We start from the raw sequence: 16261 nt of genomic DNA on the forward strand, positions 1-16261 counted from the left end.
TGAACCTATATAGCACTTCCCCCTCATAGAATTTGCCATCGTTTTACTGTGATCTTTAATCACATATGGGAGGAAGGGGACTTGCATAACTGTATAATGGGACAGGCTTACACACACAGGCAGACACTACCCTACACTACACTCGATTAAAGTAAAATCAAACGCTTCCATGGATGCAATGATATTTACTTTATCTGACAGTAGTTAGCTAAACTGTCTGGAACGAAAAACCTATTATTAGCTGCGCACAGCCCCAGGATTTTAAAGATCCCCGGTTCAGACAAGAGAATGCAAATGCCCCAGAACACAAGCGTAACTGGATACTCCTTGGAACCAGATTCCACATTCTGATAAGTGACTCCGGGGAACCCATCGTGGCTGTAAGGTAACTACCGCTCTGGGGTTTTCCTCCTCGGCAGGGGTGCGCTCTCTCCAGTCTTGGGGCGGGCTGGCTGCAGGCTGGTACGAAAAGGCAGGCCACTTATTTAGATGAGATTGGCCGGGTGAGGATCCCAGCTGGGGAATTCAATGTCCAGGGAACCAGACGCACCAAAAGCAGGGGAGGGCAGCCAGAGGTGACTGGGGCCCCTGCTTAAGACCAAGATATCAGGTGGAAGACTCCCCCGCCTCCCGTTCCTCTCCCCATCCCACCCCCGCCCTCGCCGCCACAGATCAGCCCTGCGCAGGGCTGGGTACGAGAAGAGCAAAAGGGAACCGGGCGCAGAAACCGCCCGCTAAGCCCCAGCACCCGGGCTCCCCGCTCCGGATCCTCACCAGCCTTCAGCCCATCGACTCTGAACTGGTCCCCAGGCGGCCCGCTGAGGAGCCACGCGGTCAGGGGACGCAGGAGACAACCCACTCAGGCCTGGTCCCAGGGTGTCTGGGTGGGTATTGGAGGCAGCGGGCTGGGAGGAGAACGGACCGAGTGGGCCTGCGGGTGGGGAGGAGGCAGCCTTCTGCGCGCTCAGGGAGGAGGCAGCCGGATAGACTCCAGAGGGTGGGTGGGCATACCTTGTAGTTCCCCGTGCCCAGCCGCGGGATCTAAGATGGGGGAGCTTAGAGATGGACTTAGGGAAAGCTTCGGAGCGAAGTGCTGCCGCGAGAAGCAAGAGAACGTAGCAAGGGAAAATGCAGGCTTCGGTTGGAAATGCGAGAGAGAGTGTCGGTAGCTTTTGCCTTTTTCTGTTTTCTAAATCTTGAAATCGCGTAAGGAAAGCACCCAGAGAAGCGTAAAAAAAAAAATGAGGACAGAGGGGAGCCAAACATTCCCCCGCGAGACGTCTAGCCCTGGAGATGGGGGCGGAGGAGCGAAGCTGGAGCGCAGCTTCCTTCCCTTACATTTGCCTGACACCACAACGCACACACTCCAGGGCTCCCAGCCGGCAGTGCCGCGCACTCACCCCCACCTCTTTCTCCATCTTTGCGCCCAAGCATTCTCGATCTGCCGCAAAGCCGGGCGCATCCTCCTTTCAGCAACACCACGGCCTGGTTGGGAGACGCCGGCCCGCCTGGGGCGTCAATGGTCTGAGAATTCAAAGCTGAAAGGCGCGGGGTGCCCCAGAAGCTGAGGAGCGGTCTTCCTGGCCCAAGGCCCTGCCCACAAAGGGTCCCCCCACAGCCCACCGGCCACTGGCACCTAAGAACTCCCCAGCGCACGTGGCCCGCGCTGCCGCGTCCCAGCTCCCCGAGCTCCCCAGGAGCTGACTCCCCCACCATTTCCGCTCCCTCTTGAACCGCCCCGCCTCTCCCCACCTCCCAACCGGCTGTTCTTTCTCTCCCCAGTCTTGGACACCCACTCCTCCTGCTGTTGCGGGGGAATGGGGCGAGGGGGGGGGGGTGCATGGCAGCTCTCCACCCTCATTCCCCACTCCCATTCCATGCCTGCCACCGCTCAGGGACTTTGTCCACGGTCCCTGCGCGGTCCACCCCGCTCCTTCCAGCTGAGGCCGGTCTCCCCCAATTCCACCATCTCGACTGCCAAAAAAAAAAAAAAAAAAAAAAAGCTTGGGGCAGCTAAGGCCGGATGGAGCATCAAGGTTGGTCGGGAACAGATCTCTGTTTTTTCAAGGCCAGCGCTAGGCAGGGTCTTTCTGCGCGCCGTTTCTCATTGGGTTAGGAGTAATGGCAGGCAAGCGCCTATTGTGCGGGAAGATGATCCCTACCAGCGTGGAGTTTCCTGTATCTCAGGAGACCCCACAGATTCGCCTAGAATACACGAAGGGGGCCGCACGAGGGCGCCAGAAGGTGTGTGGGTTGGGAAAATGAGAGGCCTCCAAGGGTCAAGGTCTAGAAACTGGCCCCCAATTTCAATAGGCGGAAAAGACAGTCTCCATGGCGGGTTTTTTGGTTTTTTTTTTTTTTTCACCTCCCTTCTGAGGACAGCTTCTTCATCAAGACTGTATGAAGCCACCGTGTGCGCGGCGCTCCAGCTTGGTCTCACCAGTGCAGTCAACAGACACTGTTTGACCTCTACTGCGGAACAGCAGTAATTGACATGTATCGGAGCACGTAACATGTGTGGGGCCTTCCCCTGGCTCCGGGCATGTTTTGCCTCATTTATCCCTGGCAACCACCCTGAAGAAGGTATTATTGTCTCCTTTTTGTAGACAAAGAAACTGAGGCTTAGAAACGCCCAAGGCCACACAGACTAGGCTAGGATTCAAACCAGGAGTTGTAGGACTACAAAGTTCAGCAGTGACTCCATCGTACTGCCTCTCACAAACCTGCTCAGTGCAGTTGCTGCAAGACAAATACAAGGGCAAATGCAACCGGGACCCTGCCTTGGGGGGGGGGGGGCTCATACTCTACCTGGGTGGAGCAAGTAGGCAATAGAGCGATAGTACTAAGCGGGAAGTAATAAGTGACCGAATGCCCTTGACTAGCACACGCTGCAAGTTCAGGTTCGAGAGAGATGAGCTCCGGCTAGGCGACCAGGGGGCACGCTTTCTTGGAGGAGGTGGTATTTGAGCAGAACCTTGGAGAACAGCTTTTGACTCATGGAGACAAGCGTGCGGAAGGCGTTCCAATGGGAGGGAACAGCTTGAGCAAAAAGTCAATGAGGCGGGAACGGACCCGTCGCTCATCTACAGATATATAAAACATTCTGCCTCCTTGGGGATCTAGTGCCCGGTATTTACAGGCAAGGAGGCTCTCCTGCCCCGCCGCCGCAGCCGGAAAAATCATGCTCCTGGGCCATCCCTCCTTCCTAGAGCCGGTGTGCGGACAGGAAGCCTCCCAGAACGGGCGCTGGCCGGGAAGGGGCGGCCAGAAGGGGCGGGAGGTGGTGATCGGGCACCCGAGGCGGTGCAGACTCACCAGCAGCGACTCAGACTCGGAGCCTCTGTAGGAGTCCTTGTCTATTTCTGGTAGGGTCACTGCTCCCCCCCCCCACGCAGGGGAAGTGGGGGGCGTGGTCCGCAAGAGCTGGAACCAATGGGGACGGAGGCTGCGGCGAGAGCCCCGCCCCTGACATGACGCACGAGCCTCAGACACAGGCTTCACCACCGAGGGCCCAGACCCTGCCGGGGCTGTAACAAAACCCAGACTCCCAGGTCCGGGCCAATGGAGCCGATTTAGACTGGAGCGGGACCGCGTCTGTCAAAAGCCCCACTCGGCGGCAGCGGTGGGGTTCCAGAAGGAGAGCTGGAGCGCCGCGCGGCCTCCCCGCCCCCGCCGGGATTTATTGAGTATTTGGGCTGGGGAATTAAGTGGCCCTGATGATGTTACCAAGCCCGGTCACTTCCACCCCTTTCTCCGTCAAAGACATTCTGAACCTGGAGCAGCAGCAGCAGCAGCAGCAGCAGCACTTCCACGGCGCTCATCTGCAAGCGGACCTGGAGCGCCACTTCCACTCGGCGCCCTGCATGCTGGCCGCCGCCGACGGGACGCAGTTTTCTGACGGCGGGGAAGACGACGAGGAAGAAGAAGGGGAGAAATTGTCCTATTTGAACTCACTAGCCACGGCCGACGGCCACGGGGATTCTGGGCTCTGTCCGCAGAGCTATGTCCACGCCGTCCTGCGAGACGCGTGCAGCGGGCCTCAGGAACACGAAGAGGAGTCCGAGGTCGTGAGGGACCGGAGCCAAAGTGAGTAGAGGGGGTGGGGGGAGGAAACGCACCCGCACATCTGGAGCAATGGCGGAGCGCCCCCCAAAACCGGCCAGCATGGTTGTCTGCCCCTTTAGCCCTTGGCTGGGGTCATGCCTCGCCCTGGCCAACGACAACCCCGCCAAGAGCAGGTGCCTGGGGTGGAGGGGGAAGGACCAGGTGACCCTGACAACTCCTCCTCCCAGGGAGGGGTCCACGCAGCCCCCACGGGAAGGGAAGGTCGGTATTGCTGCCCTAATGTAGATGGGCAACAGGGGCTCGGCCGCCCAGTCCGGGCAAACTCACTGTATTTCTGCTCTTTCCAAGAGCGAAAGGGGCAAGAGCTTGGATCTTTTCCGCATCCCCTCTAGCATGAGGCTAGTTCTCTGATGCCAGAGCAGTGGTCCCTCTTTTCAGAAAAAAAAAAAAAAAAAAAAGATGAGGTTGTGTCCAGCATCCACGGGGCACAGGAAGTTTGCTAGAGACCAGCTGAGTGATTTCCTCATCTCTTTACTTGGAGCTCAGCGTCCTCGAACCCACAGCACCCGGCAGAGAGAGACTGCGTGGGAACACAGTCCGTTCCGCAGAGCACTCACACCCCTGAGGCGCCGGCCTTTTTTAAAAAAGAATTCTTAACGTTTTGCTTTGTGTCCCAGGCAGTGCAGCTTCCGGCCGAAGGAAAACCGCGCCAGACTTTAGTCTAAGATTCCCGGCGCTCCCATCGGATGGGAGGCGACTTGGGTAGGGAAATCAGACAACTGAATAAAACCTCCAAGGAAGTGTTTGTTTCGGAGGGGACACCGTGGAATCTCTTTCCCCAAGAGGACATTTGATCCGGCCAAAGCCAAGGCCTACCCTCTGACAGCTCCCCCAGGGCCTCACATCGACGTGACACTGTCGATATCAGTCAAATTTCCTTTCTCTCTAAGGTAGCCCAGGACATCATCACACGGACATGTAGCTGTGAGCATGTAGTGCTTGAAGGGCACACATTAGTCCCTGGGCAATGCACGAGCGTTACACTTTCCATCGGAAAGATGTCCGTGCAGCTCTAGCTTACCGGCTCCCAAATGCCAGCATGCCTCACACCTTCAGCTCTCTGTGACGGAGTGGAAGGCAAGCGAGTTTGCAAATACTGTAGTTGTTACGTAGTTGCAAACTTGCATCCTGAAAATAGTCATTAGCGCGCTGAGCCGCGCACATGTAATACGGGGTAATCTCCTCTCTCGAAGATGCTCAAGTTCTAAATAAACGCGCACTACCCCTAACTACCCCTCCCGGTGGGACGTGCCTCAGGGGCGTCCTAACTGTACTGGGACGGAGCCACAAACTTTCCGAAAACTCTAGACATTTGCTACCGCACTCTCCGTGCAGCTACCAAAAGGCCACCGCGCTCCGGGGTCGGGGTCGGAGCCGCGGCGGGGTCTGGCACATCTAAGGGACGCTGATGTGTTGCTTCTTCCGCAGAGAGCTGCCCGCTGAAGAAGCCTCTGGAGGCGGCGGGAGACTGTAAGGCGGCCGAGGACGGCGAGAGGCCGAAGCCGCGCAGCCGCCGGAAGCCCCGGGTCCTCTTCTCGCAAGCCCAGGTCTTCGAGCTGGAGCGCAGGTTCAAGCAGCAGCGGTACCTGTCGGCGCCGGAGCGCGAGCACCTCGCCAGCAGCCTGAAGCTCACGTCCACGCAGGTGAAGATCTGGTTCCAGAACCGCAGGTACAAGTGCAAGAGGCAGCGGCAGGACAAGTCCCTGGAGCTGGGCGCGCACGCGCCCCCGCCGCCGCCGCGCCGCGTGGCCGTGCCGGTGCTGGTGCGGGACGGTAAGCCGTGCGTCACGCCCGGCGCCCCAGCCTACGGGGCGCCCTACAGCGTGAGCGCGGGCGCCTACTCCTACAACGGCTTCCCCGCCTACGGCTACGGAAATTCGGCCGCGGCCGCCGCCGCCGCCGCTGCCGCCGCCGCCGCCGCCGCGGCCTACAGCGGGAGCTACGGCTGTGCGTACCCCGCGGGCGGCGGCGGCGGCGGCGGGGGCGGCGGGGCCCCTGCGGCGGCCGCGGCCTTGCAGCCCGCCTGCAGCGCGGCCGGAGGCGGCCCCTTTGTGAACGTGAGCAACCTGGGCGGCTTCGGCGGCGGCGGCGGCGGCGCTCAGCCGCTGCATCAGGGGGCGGCGGCCGGGGCGGCTTGCGCGCAGGGCACCTTGCAGGGCATCCGGGCCTGGTAGGGTCGAGGCGGCGGCGGGCGCCCCACCACAGCCGGGCGCCACGGGACTGATGCGAGAAAGGCTGGATCCAAGGGCCAACTCCCCTTGTTAAAAAAACAAAAACAAAACAAAACTCGTCTCACTCTCCGGAGAGCCCCGAGCGCAGCTCACGTCAGGCCTGAGGAAGGGGTCTCAGGGGCGAGGAGGAGGCCCAGGACCGGAGCGGAGACGGTCTCCGGGGCAGGAAGGCCGGCTGGGTGCCGGGGAGGACATGGCCCCGACCTGGCCCCGAACGGAGTGCGAGAGGCTGGGACTCTGGCTGCCGCTTGGTTCTCCCGGAGCGAGAAGGCTGCTCTCCCTCGGCCTTCCCGAGGCCTCCTCGGAGCGTTGGCGGAGAACCAAAGACACACACACACCATAGCATGAAGGAGAGAAAAAATGGGCGTCGTGGCTGGAGAAATCCCCAAGCCCCACGGACCTTTAGCCCCCTTGGCGGGCCCGGAACGCCACTCGATTTTCCTTTTTCCAACCGCCCGCCCTCCGCAGCAGATTCCTCGGCCTGGATCTCCGGATTGCCGGGGCGGGTAGAACTCTTCGAGAAAAAACAGCGAAGCGAGATTAAAAAATAAAAAGTAAAAAATCTGGGGGCTGAACAAATCCGGGACCTGGTGGCTCGTGGAAGGTGTTACCGGGTTCCTGTCTGTTCCGTATTCTGTATTCAGCACATATAATATATATCTATATAAATATAACTATATCCACATGCCGTGTACACACACACCCGCTGCCACACACTACAGGAGTCAATAAACAAGGTGCAATATTTCCAGACCGGTCGCCGGCTGCAGACTGTGTTTAGCCGCCTCCCCCCACCGCCGTGGGGAGGGACCCCTCCCGCGGGGCGGGCCGGGCCGGACCAGGTGAGCTCGGGAAGGCGGGGTTCCTTGGGCGATCGCAGCCCGCTCGGCCCCGCGCCAGTCCCCAGGCTGCAAGCCTGGGCTCCTCGTGGCTTTGTTCATCGATTTCTTTTTACTCTGGTGGCGAGAATAGGTCGGGGCATCATGGCCTGTTGAGGTCCGGGGCTTTGTAATTCCCCCCCCCCCCGCCCCAATTTTTACCCAGATGTTTGGGCTAGTGCCCGAGTCTGCTTTAGATCCAGGCTTAGACTCTGCCCCACCTGGAGGGTCGCCGGGGGAGAGGAAACTTCCCCCAGGCCCAGCCGGAGGCGGCGCGAAGGTGGCTCCTTCTCGGGCCGCCGCCGGGGCTTCCAGCGCGCCCGGGAGCGCTGCGCCCCGCCGCGGCCGCCTGCTCCCCCGCGGCCGCCCTCCCTTCTCCCCCGGCGGCCGCGGCTTTATGCCGCCCCTTGTCACTTGCGGAGAATGCCTGCGCGAGGCCGGCGCTGCCACACGGCCGATTGTGAGCGTGCCAAGGCGGGTGAATGGGGAGGCCTCAGAGCGCCGCGCCATTGTGGGGCCGGGCCTCGCTGAAAGGCGGCTCCGGGCCGGGAAGGTGCGGAAAGAATGGCTTTCTATTGGAGTCCCGAACAAAAGGTGTGGTAGGAAGGCGAAGTCCCCCGCGCGAACAAAAACCCCGGCGTCGGGATTGACGTCCCCCCCTCCCCAACGCCCCATTGCTTCTCAGAGCGGGGGCTTTGTGCAGCGGCCTGCTCAGCAGAGGGACGGAGAAATGCGCGGGGGGTTTTGTTCCCCACTTTTGTGCGCTGGGGGAGGGGGCGGCGTGGGGGGGACGGCGGCTGGGCGGGCAGCAGGGAGGGCCGCACTGATTAGGCCCGGCTGGCCGGGGCGCAGAGACGTTCAGCGGGAGTCGGCGGCCTGAATGCAGGGTCATTATTGCTACAAGTTTAGCAATTTCGCCCTTACAGGAGGGGGCGGGGGCCGCTGGGCCGCGGCGGGGCCGCTGGGCTAGGGCGCGGCAAAGACCACGGAGAGAAAGAAGAAGAAGAAGAAAAAAAAAAAGGTGGGGAGAAGGAAAGGGGAGGCAGGCGAGGGAACCCTCCCAAACCCGCGGCTGACCGCCCAGGAGGAGGCTGGGAGGCAACCAGCAGGGCCTAGCGGGAGGCTGGAGAGGCGGTGCCTGGGGAGCGAAGACCCTCCCTCCCTCGCTGTTCCCGAGGCCGAAAGACCCCGGAACGCGGCGTGAGTTACTGCACCGGACTGCCGGTCACTCCGCTCCTGGCGGCCAGATCCCTGCTCTCTGAAAAGCCGTCCTGGAGCTGGGACGCCGCCTCCCACCACCGCGACGCCCCAAACCTCTTTCCTAGAAGCCCTCTCTTCTGGAGCTGTTGTCTTCCAGGAGTTGCTTAGGAGGGAATTCTCGCTTCCTAACACATTTCTCACTGCCTGCAGCTGCAAACGACCCATCCATCCATCCATCCACCCATCCATCCATCCAACAGCATTTACTGAGCATGTACTATTAAAGTATATTCACTTGCACTGTTCTGGATGCTGAGGACGGTGAGAGAGAGAAAAAAGTGCCTGGGGGCATATAGAGTTTATTTTCAGGGGCGTGTGTCAGGGAGGTAGACGACAACAAAAAAATGTAAAAATAGTGGATACGTTCTAAAAAGGAACCAGAACCAGGTGCTGGAGAGAGGGTTCTTTCGGAGCAGGTGGTCAAGAAAGCCTTTTCAGCGGATGCCTGGATGGCAGCAAGGAAGCCAATCCAAGCTGTGCGCTGCTGTCGCAGCCTCCACGCCTCTGCTATTCCGAGGCCCTCCTCCATCTGGAATGCCCTGCACCCCGTCTGTCTGGTGAACTTTTGCTTCTCCGTCCAGGCCAGGCTTCTTTCCTGAACCACCCAAGTGGAGGTCTATGTGCCACCAGAGTCTTAGGTACTTTCCACTATCACAACACAGCGTTATTTGTCTCTCTCCCAACACGTGAGTTCCCAGTGAGGTGTGGGCGGGCAGGTTGGCATCTCTTTCCTTTGGGACAGATAGCACAGTAGGAGATCGTGGGGCCAGGCTTCAGGGCCATGAGGATAGCCTCAGGCTGGCAGAGCTGCGGGGCAGTGGGTGCTGGCTGCCAGGGAGAAGCGGGGCGGACTCTTCGCTCCCTTGGGCAGAGCCAGGACAGCTGAAATCCCGGTAGAAGACATGCAACCCAACCGATCCCGGAGGAAGATCCCGCCTTCACCACCCCTTACCCCCCCCCCCCCCCATGCTGCCTGGGGACACGGCTTCTCTAGGAGGTTGTTGTCCTTTGCTCTACAGCTTAGAACCTGACAATGACCTTGACACCAGTTCACAAACTTTCGGTGATGGGGAGGAGTTCGGGATAAGGCAGAAGGAGGGTGGGGGCAGCAGAGGGGGTGGAAAGCGGGGACGTATAGAATAAACCCCTGGCCCTACATTTGGGACCCAGTTTGACTTCCCCTTCATTCTCTAGGCGAGGAGTATGGTAGGTGTTGGAGATGATGCCTGCACCCGGGGCATCATCTTCTAAGGTGGGATTTCAATGCCTGCACCCCAGCTCTGAGAGCAGACGCCCTGGTTCCGCTGGGTGTTTCCTAAGTAAGCAACTTTCCCCCAACCCAGTCCGTATTCTGCTGGCTGCGGCCTCTCAGGGCTCCCAACCCCAGATGCCCACCTTCCTGGTCTCCCTTCCTTCTGGCCCACCTTTCTCTTCCTTCATTCTGTATCGCCTCCTGTTCTGGAAAGGAGGTGCGTGACCCTCACAGAGGAAACAGCCGTTCTATGGGTTGGCTTCCCTGCAGTTTGCATGTCTTAAAGCCAGCCCGGACCAGCCCTTCCCCACTGCATGCCCCTCCCCGGAGACTGCAGTCTCCCAGTATCAATAGCTCCCACCTCTTTGCCCAAAGACTTCTGTGCTGCTCCTTGCTGGGGTCCCAGGGCCCTGGCCATTGGAGGGCGAGAACCCTTGACCAATACAGCTGCTCCTCCCTTAAGCTCCCTCTGCAAGGAAAGACTCTCCCAGGCCCAAAGTGCTGCTTCACTGGATTGTCCTGTAAGCCAGGATGGATTGCAAAACCCAGGCAGGCCTTCTAACGAGCCGTGAGATTCTGAACAGGCGAAGTAAATCGTCCCTTTGGGCTCTGGTTTCTGAGCTCTCCGATAGAGAAAAGGATGGATGATATGATTTCAGAGATTACTTTGGGCTCAGGCCTTCCTTGCTTCCCTGAATGGGTGGCTAATCCCTCCCCACCCAGTGACTGGTGCCACACCAAGCTTAAGAACTGAATCAACGCCACGGGTGGAGGAGGTGGCATAGATTCTAGAAGGCCAGCTTTTAAAAAAAAAGAAAATTTCCTTCAGGGCCCAATCTCGAGGGGTGAAGAGGCTGGACTCTGGAGTGAGGCTGCCTCCATTCTAACCTCAGCAGCACCACAAACAGCGGCAGAGACCTTGGTAAGTTAGGCGCACTCCGGACCTCAGTTTCCTCCTCCATAAAATGGGTATGCTTATAGCACCTCTCTCATGGGTTTCTTAAACGACAGCAAAATACACACATATTAAGCATACAGCTCAATGAACGCTTCTATAAGTAAACACTCGTGTACAAACCACCTTGGCTTTGAAAATCAAATGAGACGATCCGTGTAAAAGCAGCGTATCAAGCTGTCTGGTACGCATCAGGCATTGCATCCGTGTTCTAGGCCCGGCCTGTGGTACTGAGAAATCTATTCTGCCCTGGAGGCACCGCCAGGCCGGGGTTTGGGGGACGGCAGGCAGGCGGGAGGATTCAGAACCCCAACACTGGAGGCGCGCGTCACGGGAGAGGCGGGTCCGAGTCACCGCTGGCAAGCCGGGGGCAGGTGCTTCCCACGGGTGGGGGCCCTCGCCGGGGCTGTGGAGCCGACGGAAGGGCCAGGGGAAAGGCTTCAGGCGGAACCTCGGGAACCTCGGGCCCCTCTACCGCGTCTCAGCAGCAGGAAAGGTGCGGAGGGGAAACCCTGCGCCCCCCCCCCCCCCCCCGCCCCCTTCTCCGCAGGGCTCTCCCGGTCCGGCTCTCGGCTCTCGGCGTTCCACGGCGCCGCCACAACCAACTGCGGCCGCGCTCCCCGCCGGGGTGGGGCCGGGTGGGGCCCGGTGGGCGGGTCTCGCCGGGCGAAAGGCTCCCGCAGGAGGCGGCTGGGTCCAAAGCCGCAGTCACAGCCTGCCCCCCCTTCACCGGAGAGTTCAGGGCCCCAGGAGGGACCTTTCCGGGCGCCTTCTCCAAGTCGAACGGAGCCCCGGAAGGACGGCGGATTCCCCGCGACCAGAGAGGGTTCGGTGCGGGGCCGGAGCCCGGCTTCGGGGACGGGGAGGACCCCGGAGCCGTCGGGAGCGGCGCAGGGGACGCGGGGCCGGGCGCCGCCTCCCAGACGGGCCCGGGGCGGTCAGAGCCCGCGGGGCGGGGAGCGCACGGCGCGCCCCGGGATGGGAGCCCCGGCTGGAAGGGCCTGCCGCCCTGACGGTCGCAACCTGGGCGCAGAGCCAGGCCCGGCGCGCGGCGAGGAGGCGGGACGCCCCGGGAGTGTCGGTGAGTCCAGGGGCCTCGCTGGAAGCCCGGAGGAGGGGCTGGGGAGGCCGCCCTGGCCTCAGACCCACAGGCGCTTTACGGAGAGGGCGTGCTTTTGCAAACCCAGGCTGCAGGTAACGTTAATAACAGGACAGTTTCTAAAGGAGCTTTTCGAAATGTATTGAAGAAGCGAATACAGAAAAGACGAGAGAGCACAGCTCGCTGAACCTTCATAACGTAAACACTCCCGAGACCAGGTCCCCATGAAGAAACAGGACGCTCCCAGCCCACACAGTCCCCTCGCGCTCCCTCGTGTCACTACCCACCGCTATCCTGGCGGCCACGGTCCTGGTTTCTAACAGCAGCCGGGATGGAAGGGCTTTGCCCGGTTTAGAACATCACGTACACGGAATCATAGAGTGTGTGCCCTTCTGTGCCTGGCTTTGGGCCCCGTGAGATTTATCCATATTGCTGCGTGACGTTAAGTAATTCAAATCTAAAGAGCCCCATGTATTGGACAGCACAGTCCTGGTCTGTCTTTTGGTGGTTGTAGTAAATAAACATTTCTATTTTCCTGCGATTGCTATGCCATAGGGCACCCATATCAGCTTTAGTAGATTCTGCCAAGCAGTTTTCTAACATTGGCCCTGTCAGTTACACTCCCACCAGCAGTAGAACCACGTGCTCCACAATGCTTAGTATTTTTATTTTATTTCATTTTCATTTTAGCCATTCTGTGGAGCATGTAATTAGAAGAAGCCTTTGTTCACTTTTAAGTATAATTATGAAAATTGCCACTTAACCATAGTAGAGATGATGCTGGTGATGGTTGGAGAGATTCTTGGGGACTGAGAGATGTGATGGGGCTCTAAAGTTCACCATTTATACCCCCCCCCCCCTGCAGCCCTGTCTCCCATCCCATCCGCCTGCTCCCCTAGGAACTGGGTTAGGGTTAGCAGGGCATAGGAAGGGGCCATGTATTTAGAGGCCATCTCCCACAGCTCCTGTTACTTTATGTCTTCTGAAAATAAGGAACGCTCCTCTTTACTGTCACTTACTGGAATCTCCTGCCTGAGGAGATGGTGAGATGGCCTGGCAGGCTGCCGCCATGGCAGAGAAGCCAGGTTTTGTGCTGGTGTAATTTTAGTCTGTAACTTAGCTCTGGTTTGTATGAAATGGCATTAACAGCCTTTAGGTGTGCAACCTCACTGGCTTGTTGAGGAGCAAAGTAAAGGCAGCAGAGGGCCTGCCTACCATGTGTCAGGCCGTGTGTGTGTGTGTGTGTGTGTGTGTGTGTGTGTGTGTGTTGCTTTGTAGACATTCCCTCTAATCCTCATAATTAACCATGTGTGTTAGGTAATCCTTGTTTACACCTGTAGAAACTGAGGCTGAGAGATTAAGTCACTCCCCTCAGAGCCACATGGCTAGCAAACAGTTGCAGTAAGCCCAATAAGGGCTTTCCACCCAATGCCACTGAGAACATTTCTGACGTTTTCTACCGCCCTTCTCTGGGTAAACAGAGCCCTGGCTAGTGTAGATCTTGAAATTCTGGATCAAATGAGATGTCCTCTGCTAAGCCTCCCTTTGGACCCAAACTGATCTTCGATCACTTGTGTGTGGCCAGTTAAGCGGGAAGTGTTTTTTATGTTGTAATACTACTGAAATTTACTTTGTGTGACATACAAGTTCTTGGAAAGTTGTGTGTAAAGAACTTTTTGTTTGTGGGGAAGGAGAAAATTGAGTACCTTTTAAGTTCATTCCTGAAATTTGTGGCTTTAAGTATCACAAAGTGAATTATTTAGTAAAATGGGGGATCCTTTTAAAATATATAACCAGCATTTGTTTTGTAAGTTTGGGGTTTTATGTAATAAACAAGGGTGAAGAGCAACTGAAAATTATATACAAGATTTATCAATACTTTTTCTCTCATTGAGAAGGGTTCTCAGGTAAGTTTCACCTAGACCAGTGGTCGGCAAACTGCCACTCTGTTGACTAATGAGTTTGCTGACCACTGCCTTAGGGAAAAACACTTAAAAAACATTTTAATAATGTACTAATGTCTTTAACCTGAAGTCAAAACTTCTGGGTAAGGGTAATGCCTTACAGCAGTGGTCGGCAAACTCATTAGTTAACAGAGTGGCAAACCGCGGCTCGTGAGCCGCAGTTTGCTGACCACTGACCTAGACCATCTTGACAGTGAGTTCTCTGGGAGATCCACGAATTAGTTCTCTGTCCAAATGATAAGTAAGTACAAACTGGGTTGTGGCTGCCTATGGATTAGCTTGAGTGCATTTTAACGTCCCTGATCACTTGATGAGCATGTTGTGGAAGGGGCTCAAGAATCAAATGGGTTATTAGATTAGAGGAACTTTAAGGTCTGTTCCAGCCGTGGTGTTCCTTACATTAAATTGGCTCCGTGCCTATAGATTTCATCTGTGCTGGAGGGAAGGGCCTTAGAAATCACTGGAGTTTAACTCTTTTCTGATACTAAATCCTTTCTGCAGCACCCTAGGCAAGTGACTGTCTGTCCCATATCTTCCGGACACCACCTCTGGGAGAACCACTCGCCTCTCCGCTCCACCGTGTGAGCAAGTTTTTCCCTTATGTTCATGTGGAAACTGCCTCCTGTAACTTCCACCAGCTGCTCCTCCTATTCCCACAGCTGTTTAGTTCTTTAAATATTTGAAGCCAGCCATTGATTCCTATGTAGATCTTCCCTTCTCCAGGTGAAACAGCCTCAGTTCTTTGTCCTCAGCCTCCTGCCCCTTCTTTAGTGGGTGTTCTCTGCCTCCCCATTTCTTCTGTGCCTGGGCTGTTCCGGTGTACGCCCCACAGGAGGCCCCCTCTTCCTAAACATTTGAACACTTCCATCTTTAAGTACTCCTCTAAGAAAGCTGAGGCCCCTGGGAGGCTCTCCCTCATGGATCCCATGCTCCTCAAATTATGTTTTTATTCTTATTTTCAGAGGAATAAATATCCATTCTCTCTCAAAGTAACACCTCCCCTTAAAGTCTAGATAAAATTATTTTCTTCTAAAAACAATGCTTCTTATTTTGAGTTCTGAGGCCCCCCCCCCCCCACAGACACACACACACTCTACAATTTAATATTCTCTACCTTTCTTCTTTTCACCCTCAAACATGTAGCAATCTCTCCATATTATTTTTGGGATCAGACTTTTGAATATTTGTCTTCACCATTGACTTTCCTTTCCCTCAGCTGGAATGATGCTTACCTCCCAAGTGGTGAATATTGATGCCAGTTGGAAGCTACCTTTGAGGTCAGCTAGTTCAACTCTTTCCCTGACGCCTGATTGGATTCTCCATCATTCCTGAGGGGTTACAGTCCTGCTGCTTCCCCGAATTATCTGAGATGCTATCTTTGAGATCAGATGGCTTCTCTTCAGGCTCCTGTTCTCTTCAGTATTTGGCACGAAGCCTTTTTTCCTGGAAAGTCTTATTGCAGTTTTGACACCCTGTACTATCCCAATCATTTTCTTTCTTTTAAATACATTTTTATTTATTTCAGAGAGGAAGGAAGAGGGATAGAAACATCAATGATGAGAATCATTGATTAGCTGCCTCCTGCATGCCCCCTACTGGGGATGGAGCCTGCAATCTGGGCATGTGCCCTTAACCAAATCTAACCCGGGACCCTTCAGTCCCTGGACTGATGCTCTATCCACTGAGCCAAACCGGCTAGAGTTCATTTCCTTTCTTAAAGAGTAGTTACTCCTCTTCCTTCTCCTGCCCCATTTAATACAACCCTCCAAGTCTCAGTGACTTTTTTACACTCTTGCTGTCCTAGGGTTTGTCATCACACACACAGTGTCAGCTATCACTTTTATACTAAGAGGCCAGAATCTACAGATTTAGCTTGGTCTCCTTCTAATGTCCTGTTTTCAAATACCTAGGGGATAATTCTGCTTCTACCTATACCACTGTCATTTCAAGTTCATCACCATTTCCCCAAACTACTCACCTCTCAACTTCTGCCAATGGTATCACCTTTCCTTTTTATCTTCCCTTTGGGTGGAACCAGTCAGTTAACAGAGGATTTCCCGGAGAGTCCCTCTTCACCTAGAGCAGAAGGAAGGAGAGAACTAACATGGACTGAACACCTAACACATTTCAGGCACTGGACTCTGCATTGCCTGACCAGTTTAATACTGAACCATCTGAAAAGTAAGTGCCATCATCTCCATTTTAGAGGTTAAGAAATCAAAATGTGAGAATATAAATATCTTGCTCAAGGACATTCAGCTCTTAAGTGACAGACTCTAGGGAGTCTGATTCCAAGCCTAAGCACTTTACTAAAATGGCCTCCTAACTTGTCACCTTGGCTTGGCAGATTGCTGATAAACTCCATTCTCATACCAGCACCAGATTCATTTTCCCCAGATGCCTCTTAATCAAAGGTACCTACATTTTCTCAATCATACTATGGCTCCTCATTGTGCAAGGATCAAAATACTCTCAAGACCACTAGTGACCCCTCGTT

General features: G+C 56.3%; 1 protein-coding gene across 1 annotated transcript; it reads left to right on the top strand.

Moving 5' to 3' along the window:
• Positions 1 to 3530: 3530 nt before the first annotated feature.
• On the top strand, positions 3531 to 7075 carry NKX2-3 (NK2 homeobox 3). The gene is made up of 2 exons (XM_079793704.1): positions 3531 to 4086; positions 5554 to 7075. Exons 1-2 carry the CDS (start codon positions 3717 to 3719, stop codon positions 6297 to 6299), a joined length of 1116 nt encoding a protein of 371 aa, XP_079649830.1. The 5' UTR covers positions 3531 to 3716; the 3' UTR covers positions 6300 to 7075.
• The last annotated feature ends 9186 nt before the right edge of the window (positions 7076 to 16261 follow it).

The sequence above is a fragment of the Cnephaeus nilssonii genome, assembly GCF_951640355.1.
Source record: "Cnephaeus nilssonii genome assembly, chromosome: 16".
NCBI classification, from domain to species: Eukaryota; Metazoa; Chordata; class Mammalia; order Chiroptera; family Vespertilionidae; genus Cnephaeus; species Cnephaeus nilssonii.